Source organism: Myotis yumanensis, unplaced genomic scaffold, assembly GCF_028538775.1.
Source record: "Myotis yumanensis isolate MYYU_CA2020_CCGP unplaced genomic scaffold, mMyoYum1.0.hap1 SCAF_3, whole genome shotgun sequence".
Classification (NCBI taxonomy): domain Eukaryota; kingdom Metazoa; phylum Chordata; class Mammalia; order Chiroptera; family Vespertilionidae; genus Myotis; species Myotis yumanensis.
In genome coordinates, this window is record NW_027223754.1 from 108,808,248 (window position 1) to 108,821,972 (window position 13,725).

Below are 13,725 nucleotides of genomic sequence, written 5' to 3' on the forward strand. Positions count from 1 at the left end.
TAGAAAACCTATTGGAAGAAATAATATCAGAAAACTTCCCTGAGGTGGGGAAGAAAAAAGTCACACAAGCCCAGAGAGTCCCAAACAAGATGAACCCGAAAAGACCCATGCCAAGACACATCATAAGTATCATGGCAAATATTCAGGACAAAGAGAGAATCTTAAAGGCTGCAAGAGAGAGACGGAAAGTTACATACAAGGGATCTCCCATTAGATTATCAAATGATTTCTCAACTGAAACACATCAGGCCAGAAAAGAATGGACAGAAATTTACAAAGTGATGCAAAGCAAAGGACTGAATCCAAGAATACTCTATCCAGCAAGGCTATTATTCAAAATTGAAGGGGAAATAAGAAGCTTCACAGACAAAAAAAGGTTAAGGGAGTTTATCACCACCAAGCCAGTAATGCAAGAAATGCTAAACGGACTGGTGTAAAAAGAAGAAATAAAAAGCTAAGAAAGAAAACAGGCACAAAAAATAGAAATGGCTACAAAAAAGTACCTTTCAATAATAACTTTAAACATAAATGGACTAAATGCTCCAATCAAAAGACATCAAGTGGCTGAATGGATAAAACAACATGACCCATATATTTGCTGTCTACAAGAGACCCACATCAGAAGAAGGGACTCACACAGACTGAAAGTGAAGGGATGGAAAAATATCTTTCAGGCAAATGGAAATGAAAAAAAAAGCTGGGGTAGCAATACTTACATCAGACAAAATAGACATCAAAGTGAAGTCCATAACAAGAGATAAGGAAGGCCACTTCATAATACTAAAGGAATCGATACAACAAGAAGATATATCCCTGATAAACATATATGCACCCAATGCAGGAGCACCCAAATTCATAAAAAAACTCCTGGAAGATATCAAGGGAGAGATTGACAACAATATAATCATAGTAGGGGACTTTAATACACCACTGACATCACTGGATAAATCCTCTAGACAAAAAATCAGCAAAGAAACAGCAATCCTAAATGACTCACTAGATCAGATGGACTTAATTGACATCTTCAGAACATTTCACCCCAAAGCCACGGAATATACGTTCTTCTCAAGTGCACATGGGATATTTTCAAAAATAGACCACATATAGGGTCACAAACAAAGTCTCCCCAAATTCAAGAAGATTGAAATCATACCAAGCATCTTCTCAGATGACAATGGCATAATATTAGAAATAAACTACAATAAAAACAACCCAAAATACTCAAACACTTGGAAGCTGAATAGCATGTTATTAAATATTGATTGGGTTACCGATGACATCAAAGAAGAAATTAAAAACATCCTGGACACTAATGACAATGAAAACACAACAATCCAAAACCTATGGGACACAATGAAAGGAGTCCCGAGAGGGAAGTTTATAGCCCTACAGGCCTACCTCAAAAAACAAGAAAAAATGGTAGTAAATCATCTAACTCTACATCTCAAAGAATTAGAAAGAGAGCAACAAGAAAAGCCCAGAGTGAGCAGAAGGAAGGAGATGATAAAGATTAGAGCAGAAATAAATGACATAGAGACCAAAAAAACAAAACATAAAATCAACTAAACCAAGAGCTGGTTCTTTGAAATGATAAACAAGATTGATGAACCTCTAGCCAGACTCACCAAGAACCAAAGAGAGAGGACCCAAATAAACAAAATCAGAAATAAAAACAGACCCCACAGAAATACAAATGATTATTAAAAAATACTATGGACAACTCTACTCCAACAAACTAGACAACCTGGAGGAAATGGACATATTCCTAGAAAAAGACAACATTCCAAAACTCAATCAGGAAGTATCTAAAAATCTCAATAGGCCAATAACTATGGAAGAAATTGAAGCAGTCATGAAAAAGCTTCCAGCAAACAAAAGCCCGGGGCCAGGCGGCTTCACAGGGGAGTTTTACCAAACATTCAAGGAAGAACTAAAACCTATCCTCCTCAGACTACTACAAAAAATTCAAGAGGAAGGAACACTTCCAAGCTCATTCTATGAAGCCAGCATCACCCTAATACCAAAACCAGATAAAGACAACACAATGAAAGAGAATTACAGGCCAATATCTCTCATGAACATAGATGCCAAAATCCTCAACAAAATCTTAGCAAATCGGATCCAGCAGTACATGAGAAAGATCATACACCATGACCAAGTAGGATTCATCCCAGGGATGCAAGGATGGTACAATATCTGCAAATCAATAAACGTGATACATCACATAAACAAATTGAAAGAAAAAAACCACATGATCATATCAATTGATGCAGAAAAAGCATTTGACAAAATCCAACACCCATTTTTGATAAAAACTCTCAGCAAGGTGGGAATAGAAGGATCATACCTCAACATAATAAAAGCCATATATGACAAGCCCACAGCCAACATCATACTCAATGGACAAAAACTAAAACCATTTCCCTTAAGAACAGGAACAAGACAGGGATGCCCACTCTCACCACTCCTGTTTGACATAGTACTGGAAGTATTAGCCATTGCAATTAAACAAGAAGAAGAAATAAAAGGCATCCAAATTGGAAAAGAAAGAGTAAAACTGTCCTTATTTGCAGATGACATGATATTATACATAAAAAACCCTAAAGACTCTATCAAAAAACTATTAGACTTAATAAATTAATTCGGCAATGTAGCAGGATACAAAATTAATGCCAAGAAATCTATGGCTTTTCTATACACCAATAGTGAACTTACAGAAAGAGAGACTAAAAAAGCATTCCCATTTACCATCGCATCAAAAACAGTAAGATACCTAGAAATAAACTTAACTAAAGAGGTAAAAGACCTCTACTCAGAAAACTACAGGACATTGAAAAAAGAGATAGAGGAAGACATAAAGAGATGGAAGAACATACTATGTTCTTGGATTGGTAGAATCAACTTCATTAAAATGTCCATACTACCCAAAGCAATCTATAAATTCAACCCACTCCCCATTAAAATACCAACGGCATATTTCACAGACCTAGAACCAACTCTCCAAAAATTCATCTGGAATAAAAAATGACCCCGAATAGCTGCTGTGATCCTGAGAAAGAAGAACAAAGTAGGTGGGATCTCAATACCATATATCAAGCTATATTACAAAGCCACTGTTCTCCAAACTGCTTGGTACTGGCACAAGAACAGACATATAGATCAATGGAATAGAATAGAGAGCCCAGAAATTAACCTGAACCAATATGCTCAATTAATATTTGACAAAGGAGGCAAGAACATACAATGGAGTCAAGACAGTCTCTTCAATAAATGGTGTTGGGAAAATTGGACAGATACATGCAAAAAAAATGAAATTAGACCACCAACTTACACCATACACAAAAATAAACTCAAAATGGATAAAGGACTTAAATGTAAGATTGGAAACCATAAAAATACTAGAGGAATCCAAAGGCAACAAAATCTCAGACATATGCCGAAGCAATTTCTTCACTGATACAGCTCCTAGGGCATTGGAAACTAAAGAGAAAATAAACAAATGGGACTATATCAAAATAAAAAGCTTCTGCACAGCAAGTGAAACCATCAGCAAAACAACAAGGAAGCCCACTGCATGGGAGAACATATTTGCCAATGTTATCACCAATAAGGGTTTAATCTCCAACATTTACAGGGAACTCATACAACTTAACAAAAGGAAGATAAACAACCCAATCCAAAAATGGCCAACGGACCTAAATACACACTTTTCAGAAGAGGACATTCAGAAAGCCAAGAGACATATGAAAACATGCTCAAAATCACTAATCAGCCGAGAGATGCAAATCAAAAGAACAATGAGGTACCATCTCACACCTGTCAGAATGGCTATCATCAACAAATCAACAAACGACAAGTGCTGGAGAGGATGTGGAGAAAAAGGAACCCTCCTGCACTTCTGGTGGGAATGCAGGCTGGTGCAGCCACTATGGAAGACTGTATGGAGTTTCCTCAAAAAGTTAAATATGGAACTCCCTTTTGACCCAGTGATCCCACTTCTAGTAATATATCCCAAGAAATCAGAAACACCAATCATAAAGGATATATGCACCCCTATGTTCATAGCAGCACTATTCACCATAGCTAAGATTTGGAAACAGCCTAAGTGCTCATCAGCAGATGAATGGATTAGGAAACTGTGGTACATCCACACGATGCAATACTATGCTGCTCTAAAAAAGAAGGAATTCTTTCCATTTGCAACAGCATGGATGGAACTGGAGAGCATTATGCTAAATGAAATAAGCCAGTCAATGAAAGAAAAATACCACATGGTCTCACTCATTTATGGATAATTAAGACCATTATAAACTGATGAGCAAAAATAGATACAGAGGCAGAGCAACATCGAACAGACTGTCAAACTACAGCGGGAAGGCTGGGGAGGGTTGGGGGTTCAGAGGGGTGGGGTTAGAGATCAACCGAAGGACTTGTATGCATGCATACGAGCATAACCAATGGACACAAGACACTGGGGTGCATGGGAGGCTATGGGAGGGTCACGGGGAGGAAAAAAAGGAGACATATATAATACTCTTTGTAATACTTTAAGCAATAAAACAATTAAAAAAATAAAATAAAATATTCCAAAAAAATAAAATAAAAGCCTAAGTGACCGTTACGTCTGAATGACTGGTCAACCAGTCGCTATGATGCACACCCCCATGGGGCAGTTGCTCAATGCAGGACCTCCCCCCTGGTGGTCCGTGCGTTCCCACAGCCAACCTCCCGAGGTTTTTTCCCCTGGCCAACAGGTCCCAATCGGAATTGGGCGAGATGGCTCCCATTGGCCCTGATCACCGGCAGGCCTAGGGACCCCACCCGTGCATGAATTCGTGCACCGGGCCTCTAGTGTAAATATACAAGGTTAAAATTCCAGTCATGATTCCTTAGGCCTTTTGAGCAAAACCATGTACCTAAGTAAAAATTGAGTAAGAGTATTGTTAAAATATAAAACATGATTAAGAGCAAGTCTCAAGTCATTTTGAGTTTTAAAAGACTTCTGTGAAATAAAGACTGATAGAAATGTAAAGTTCCTGGTTACATGGAATAGAAGCATAAAACTGGGGTTCCTTAAAATCATGCTAAGTGAAATAAGTCTTCTGGGATGATATCAGAAGAGCAACTGACGTCCTTTTTAGGGAAAATGCTATTTAAGAGATGAACTACAGGCAGAATACACCATGGGAATAAATATTTAGGAAATGAAAACTAGAAACCACTACCTAAAGGAGTCCTTGCTTGAGAAAAAGAGACTATGCGTAGTTCAGACATTTTTCCAAAAATTAAAAATCTCTTGATACTAACTTTTAAACACCAAAATTTTTACTGCTACCTATTTCATTACCTTTTTGCTGGAGGAATTAAATTTTCTCTGTAAAGAAACAAAGATGCAAAAATATTTAGTTGGATCTTCTTTGCCATCATTAAGTAGAGCAAATATTTTTTAATCTATCAAAAGTATGTAGTTTTATCATGGAATACTATGCAGCTCTTACCCTTTGAGATATCATGGAGGGACCTGGAGAGTATTATGCTAAGGGAAATAAGCCAGTCAGACAAAGTCAAGTATCACATGATCTCACTCATGTGGAATCTAATGAACAAAATAAACTGTTGAACAAAATAGATCCAGAGACATAGAAGCATGGAACAGATTGTCAAATCTCAGAGGGAAGGTGGGGGTGGGGTGGGGGGTGGGAAGAGATCAACCAAAGAACTTGTATGCATATATGCATAACCCATGGACACAGACAATAGGGTGGTGGAGGCAAGGGGCGGGGGGCGGGCTATAAGGGGTCAGTAGGAGAAAAAAGGGGACATATGTAATACTTTCAAAAATAAAGACTAAAAAAAACAACCAAAGGGACAAGGAAAGAAAGTATGTAGTATAGTTAAAATATAATTGATTTAGCTTCTTAAAGAAATTTTAAGACAAATTTTGCCTTCATAGAAGAAAATTTTTTCGTGTGTGTGGTTTTTTTTCTGTTCTGGATAAAACTTTGTTTTTTTCTGAGCCCGATAGTTAATAATTTTGGGATTAAATGTATTAATAGTTATTTCTACTTTTATAGTTCTACTTGTCCAATTCTGAAAGGGAACATTATGAAAAAGAATTCAGCCAAGAACGACAACAAGAAATTTTGAGAAGAACAGCAAAGGACTTACCTATCTACACCACATCAGGCTCAAGGAGTAAGAAAAACAAATTTTAAGCTTTTCTACTCAAAGCATTTTTAAAAATATGGTCATACCTGCCAAGATTTATTTGCATGATTTGACTACTAAATGGGTATTGCAATTCCTAAAATAACATAGGCAAGAATAAGATTTTTCTAATGTTCTGTCTTCTGTGATATTTTAGATATAGATATGTACATATACTGATACAGATTTTTTAAGAGGTTCCCTTTAATGTGAGTCTCTTTTTCTCTACATATTCTTTTTTTCCCAACTTCACCTTTATGGCTAAAAGTTTCAGTTATGATTCTTAGTAAACTATCATTTGGAAATTCTGGTTTGAGTTTGAATATTATGTGTCATCTCTGAGTAATTATAAAAAACCAAGAACATGCTAAATTAGAGAGGAGAGAAGTAGAAGCTAATATTCAGAGCCAGAATTTGAACTCAGGTTTGTGTGGTGCCAAAGCTGTTGGTATTTCCACTGTCCCACTGCCTCCATTGAGAGATACGTGACTGCAGTAGCAGCTTCCTTTTCTCAGGGACAGAACCTTATGATAGGGGTGAAACTATGAGTGGCCAAACTGATTATTTAAATATAGTAGTCTGTTTTAAATTATGTATCATGTAACTCATGAATTCATTAAATACTAGATAATAGTAATAGCTAACAATTACTCTGTTCTAAGTGCTTTGTACCTATAAACTCATTTAAACTTCACAATAATCCTGTGAGGGTGATACTGTTGTCTACAGATTAGGAAACTGAGACACAATGGGCTTAAGTATCGTTTTCAAGGTCACACAGATACATGTAAAAAAAATGGGTTTAAATCAAAGTGCTCTGGCTTCAGGACCCACCAATGCTTCTCCACCCAATGGGAAAGAAAAGATTTTTCCTGTGTATAGTTATATACACATTGTGAGTTCAGAAACTATAAAGTTTGCACAAGATTTTTGGAGGGGATATTTGACCAAGTTTTTCGGGTTTTTTTTAATGCGTTTAATGCTGTCCTTCTTACATAATTTAGTATATTACCATATGGAATGAAAACATGGATTTCAGATCAAACCCCAACTTTTCTATTACTAGTAGTACAATGAGAGTTAGTTAAACTTTCTAAGCCCTAGTTTCCTCATTTTAAAATGAGGATAATATCTACATCTCTGGGTTAGTGGAAGTATTAAATGAGAAACATAGATGAGATATGCACTTAGTATAGATCTTTGTACATAATGAATTTTCAATATATGATAGCTAATTTAAAATAATCCTTTGTTAAAAAATATTTTTATTGGTTTTTAGAGAGAGAGAGAAAGGAAAAGGGAGAGAGAGAGAAACATCGATCAGCTGATTCCCGTACGTCCCCTACCAGGGATCAAGCCCTAAACCCCAGCATGTGCGCTTACCAGGGATAGAACCTTATGGTACATCCTTATGGTGCATGGACATTGCCCAACCAACTGAGCCACATCAGCCAGGGCAATCCTTTCTTATATTTAATTAAGAAAGATCTGGTTAATAATGATTCTTAGTAGTTAACAATACTTCTCTGCAGATTAGATGTGTTTAACCCAAAGTCCAAGATTTCAAAGAATTTAGGAAGCCCTGAGGTTTTACACAAAATTTCAGATAGCCTATTCATAACAAGATCATCTGAGCAGTACATGTGCTCCAAAGAGTTAAGAGCCATGATGTAAAATCTTGACTCTTTTTTAAAAAAATACATTTTATTGATGTTTTTACAGAGAGGAAGGGAGAGGGATAGAGAGTTAGAAACATCGATGAGAGAGAAACATCGATCAGCTGCCTCCTGCACACCCCCTACTGGGGATGTGCCTGCAACCAAGGTACATGCCCTTGACCGGAATCGAACCTGGGACCCTTGAGTCCGCAGGCCGGTGCTCTATCCACTGAGCCAAACCAGTTAAGGCTTGACTCTTTTTTAAAAAAAATATTTTTATTGCCGAAACCGGTTTGGCTCAGTGGATAGAGTGTTGGCCTGCGGACTGAAAGGTCCCGGGTTCAATTCTGGTCAAGGGCATGTACCTGGGTTGCAGGCACCTCCCCAGTGGGAGATGTGCGGGAGGGGGCTGATCGATGTTTCTCTCTCATCGATGTTTCTAACTCTCTATCTCTCTCCCTTCCTCTCTGTAAAAAATCAATAAAATATATTTTTATTGGTTTTTAGAGAGGAAGGGAGAGGGAGAGAGAAACATCGGTTTGAGAATGGATCATCGTCCCTGCAGAGGATTAAGCCCACAGCCCGTGCATGTGCCCTGACCAGCAATTGAACTGGCAGCCTTTCGGTGCAGTGCACAAGGCCCAGCCCAGCCGTTATCTCTAGCTTTGTTCCACAGTTTCCTTGTGTTAACTCTGCTAACACAGAGGTGGAGTTGTCCTTCCCCACCTTTTTTTTCTTTTTCCTTTTGGTTGTTGTGTCTGCCTGGAATGATTATTTTTCTCCCTTTAAATCCAGTTTAAAGTTTTAATTCACTATCCACCTCTGCAACTTTTTTCACTTTAACAAGAAGTGATTTAGTGAGTCTTCTCAGAACATCTCAAATTTTTACCTTGTAGACTATAAGTCAAAGCCTTTTAGTTATCGATGTCCTTCTCACTTTACTGACTTTAAGCCTCTGGCAGCCAAGAGTTCTTTAAGCCTCTGGCAGCCAAGAGTTCTCCCATGGTCTCTAACACAGTGTCTCAATAAACAGGCATCAAGAGATGTCTGTGGAGTGACTCTATTTCTGGGTGTTCTCTTTCATGGCTGTTTGTACTTTATTTATTTATTCATTTATGTATTTATTTGTGTGCACTTTTTAAAAAAATATATTTTATTGATTTTTTTACAGAGAGGAAGGGAGAGGGATAGAGAGTTAGAAACATCGATGAGAGAGAAGCATCGATAAGCTGCCTCCTTGCCGAAACCGGTTTGGCTCAGTGGATAGAGCATCGGCTTGCGGACTGAAGGGTCCCGGGTTCGATTCCGGTCAAGGGCATGTACCTGGGTTGTGGGCACATCCCCAGTGGGGAGTGTGCAGGAGGCGGCTGATCGATGTTTCTCTCTCATCAATGTTTCTGGCTCTCTATCCCTCTCCCTTCCTCTCTGTAGAAAATCAATAAAATATAAAAAAAAAAAAAAAAAAAAAATGGATAAGCTGCCTCCTGCACACCTCCTACTGTGGATGTGCCTGTAACATTCCCTTGACCTGGAATTCCCCCAGGTACATTCCCTTGACCGGAATCGAACCTGGGACCTTTCAGTTCGCAGGCCAACGCTCTATACACTGAGCCAAACCGGTTAGGGCTGTGTGCACTTTTTATCTCCCTGGTTTTCTCTCCTTCACTAATTTTTCTCATCATAGAATTTTACTTTATATTTTATTAAAAATAATATTTTTATTATAGTGATAACTGCTTTATTGAGAATCTGTTATGTTCAAAGGTTTCATTTTAATCTGCAAACTAGTTCATTATAATTGATATTATTTACATTTACAGAAGAGGAAACGGAGGCTCTTAGAATGTAAGTTAGTGGCCCAAGGTCATCAGCTAGTCCAGCCGTGGGCAAACTATGGCCTGGATCCGGCCCGTTTGAAATGAATAAAACTAAAAAAAAAAAGACCGTACCCTTTTATGTAATGATGTTTACTTTGAATTTATATTAGTTCACACAAACACTCCATCCATGCTTTTGTTCCGGCTCTCTGGTCCAGTTTAAGAACCCATTGTGGCCCTCGAGTCAAAAAGTTTGCCCACCCCTGAGCTAGTCATTGGGCGTACTAGTATCAAAACTGATGACAGAGTTATTAGTTGTCCATTTCCCCAGAGTTATTTATACAAGAAATGAAAGCAAATTTTATAGTCAAATTAACTAAACTTGTATATCCTTCAACACCTTTTAATTCTTAAATGTAGCCATCAGATATTGTGAAAGATGTCAGTTGATTAAACCTGACCGGGCGCATCACTGCTCAGCATGTGACATGTAAGTGTTACCCTCATTTGCTTTCCTTTAACCCCAGCATTGGAAATTGGTGACAGGAGAACAGAAGGGGAAGGAACATTTTATATGCTTTATACTTAGCAAAAACACTTCATCCTCTCCCATTATTTGCTATATATGTGGGCTAACATTAATATTTCCATAAGCTAGAATATACTTTGACGTAATCTTTAATAATAGTTCCTGTACTGGTTGATGGAATTTTCTTTTTTTTTAATCCTCACCTGAAGATATATGTTATTAGAGAGAGGAAGAAAGAGAGAGAGAGACAGACAGACAGACAGACAGACATTGATTGGTTGCCTCCCGAACGATCCCCAACTGGGGATCAAACCCACAACCTAGGTATGTGTCCTGACCAGGAATCGAACCCATAAACTTTTGGTGTTTGGGACGATGTTTCCACCAACTGAGCCACCCAGCCAGGGCTGATGGAGTTTTCTTTAAATATATTTTTTATGTTTATGCTTAATATAATATTGATGAACAAGTAAGCAATTACCCCCTTAAGAATAACTATTTCCTGGATTAAAATGTTAATTTTTTTGTTTTTTATTATAAATGTTGATATTAAAACCTAACAAGCCACACACAAAAAAATATTTCTTTAATTTTCGTCTGTAACATTGTTCCCAGAAAAAACTTAAAAGATTTTATTCCTGTGCACTTGTTAGAAGATAATGTGTTGGAAAGGAAAGATCCCTGGTTTGGGAATCCCAGTTAATTCTTGAACTTGAGTTAGACAAGTTATTTAACCTTCTGGGTTTAACTTTATCATTTATTATGTTAATGGAGATGATCTGTGGTCTGACTTTATAAATATACAAAAGGCCTGGTGTATGATCGGGGCCGGGGAGGGCCACGGAAGGGCTCCAGGGCATGTCTGGCCCATTTTGCCCAGTCCCAATTGGCTGGACCTCAGCAGCAAGCTAACCTACCAGTCTGAGCATCTGCCCTCTGGTGGTCAGTGTGCGTCATAGCTACCGTTCGAATGGTCTCTTTGGCTTTCATATATAGATAGATTACATATACTGGCAGGGAGGCAAATTTTGGGATTTTTTTTTAAATTATAAAAATATAGTAATGCTTATCCATGGATAGAATTTTATAAAATACTAGAGGCCTGGTGCTTGAAATTCATGCATGGGTAGGGTCCCTAGGCCTGGCTGGCAATCAGGACCAATCTGTGGGGTGACCGGTGGGGCGATTGGGGGAACGCCCGCTGGCACCCGCCTTGGCTGGCCTGGTGCTGCCCGCTCGCCAGCCCTGCCCCCCCCCACCACCGTTGGTCCTGCAGGCTGGGGGCAGCTCCTGCGTTGAGCGTCTGCCCCCTGGTGGTCAGTGCGCATCATAGCATCTGGTTGTTCCACCGTTCGGTCGATTTGCATATTAGGCTTTTATTATATAGGATGTGGAAAAAATAACCACATATAAGCCCATCAGTATTAATATTTTAACATAGTTGCTTCTAAAGTTTTCTTCTTATGACTTGCACAGATTTAAAATAGGGATTGTCTGTATTTCATTTCATTTCCCTTAGCTGATTTGTGAGCTGGACTAGCTAATGTACCAAGTGCATCATATCTGTGTGTTAAAATGTCTGTCTCTTAATGTGGTCCAAGGCAGAAAACTATTACCTTTTTACCTATGAAAGTATTGGTGAAAATATCAGAAAATTTCTCTAATCTAATGCTTACTTGGTTGGTTTTTCTAAGATGTATTTGTAAAGAGAAAAATGTAAGGAAAAAATTATCAACAATGAGAATTATGTTTATTTGTTTTTTAGATGTATTCTTAAGATGGATCATCACTGTCCTTGGTATGTATAAACACAGAGGAAGTCACATATAAGGGTGGAGAGGTGGGAAGGAGAGAAAATTTTCAAGATCAACTTAATTACTTATATACAACTAGAGGCCTGGTGCATGAAATTCGTACACTGGGGCGGGGTGTCCCTCAGCCCAGCCTGCACCCTCTCCAATCTGGACATCCCTCTCACAATCCGGGACTGCTGGCTCCCAACTGCTCGCCTGCCTGCCTGCCTTATTGCCCCTAACTGCTTCTGCCTGCCAGCCTGATTGACCCCTAACCACTCCCCTGCCAGCCCGATCACCCCCAACTGCCCTCCCCTGCCAGCCCGGTTGCCCCTAACTACCCTCCCCTGCTGGCCCGGTCGCCCCCAACTGCCCTCCCTTGCAGGCCTGGTCACCCCTAACTGCCCTCTCCTGATGGCCTGATCGCCCACAACTGCCCTCCCTTGCCAGCCATCTTGTGGTGGCAATCTTGTGACCACATGGGGCGGCCATCTTGTGCGAGGGTATGACGGTCAATTTGCTTATTACCTCTTTACTATATAGGATAAGATTGCTCTATTTATATACATGTTTATGTTAAATGTTTTCCTTTACAAATATATTCTGATATTGGTAATCCAAATAATTATATATTAAGAATTAATATTAAATTTCCAAGTTCCTTATGGAATTTATTAAAACACATTCACAATTAAGACATTGCTCCCTACTTTCCAAATGACCCATTTCCTGATAATAATGATTAAGTTTTTTTGAAATGTCTTGTTTATTATTATGATTTAAAAAAAACATACATTTTACCATCTTAACCATTTCTAAGTTCAGTTTAGTATTGTGAAGTATGTTCATATTGTGCAACCAGTCTTCAGAACTTTTTGATCTTGCAAAACTGAAAATGTACCCATTAAACAGCTTCTCATTTCCCCTCCCTCAGCCCCTGGCAAACATTCTAGTTTTTTTTTCTGTGAGTTTATGATTTGTCTTATTTTTACAGTGTGACCTTCTTTATTCTTCTAGGGTGAATAACTGTGTGGGATTTTCTAATTACAAATTCTTCCTGCTGTTTTTATTGTATTCCCTATTATATTGCCTGTTCGTGGCTACAACAGTTTTACAGTACTTTATAAAATTTTGGACGGTAAGTCTTTTTTTATCCGAAAACATGTTTAAGACTTTTTAAAATGCTTTATTCATAAATAATTTATTCTTTATTACAAGTAGATATACTTTATTTTAATTTTACTAGTTTGAATTTATAACGGATCAGAGGGCAAACAGGGTAATATTTTCCTACATGTATACATGTTTATTTTAAGTAAATGAATACTAAACAGGATATAGTGAGCTTCTTTTTAGTGATCCAAACTGTTTTCAGCCACACTCTTAATAGTGGACATAACAATTTTAGGGAAGTAATTGCTTTTATTTGAGTTGATGAGACTTACTGAAGTTTTATAGTAATAAAACTGATATTCTCAAGCCTATATAATCACTAATCTCTGTCATATCTGTATAGACATTAATCCTTTTTCTATCATGAGTTGCAAATGTTTTTTCCACATTTTCATTTTATATCTTACTAGAGGCCCGATGCATGAAATTTGTGCATGGGTAGGGTCCCTAGGCCTGGCCAGCGATCAGGGCCAATCTGTGGGGTGACCAGCGGGGCGATCAGGGGACCCCCCTGGCACCCACCTTGGCTAGCCTGGGGCCTGCAAACT

At 38.3% G+C, this 13,725-nt stretch overlaps 1 protein-coding gene across 9 annotated transcripts in view; it reads left to right on the forward strand.

Moving 5' to 3' along the window:
* The window catches only part of ZDHHC20 (zinc finger DHHC-type palmitoyltransferase 20), a 78,155-nt gene that overhangs the window by 27,113 nt on the left and 37,317 nt on the right, over positions 1 to 13,725 (forward strand). For all 9 annotated transcript variants that reach the window (XM_070409316.1, XM_070409317.1, XM_070409321.1 and 6 more), the window contains exons 4-7: positions 6,075 to 6,195; positions 10,103 to 10,172; positions 11,977 to 12,009; positions 13,022 to 13,142. In XM_070409316.1, coding sequence (XP_070265417.1) covers positions 6,075 to 6,195; positions 10,103 to 10,172; positions 11,977 to 12,009; positions 13,022 to 13,142 — 345 coding nt within the window. The remainder of the gene's footprint in view (positions 1 to 6,074; positions 6,196 to 10,102; positions 10,173 to 11,976; positions 12,010 to 13,021; positions 13,143 to 13,725) is intronic.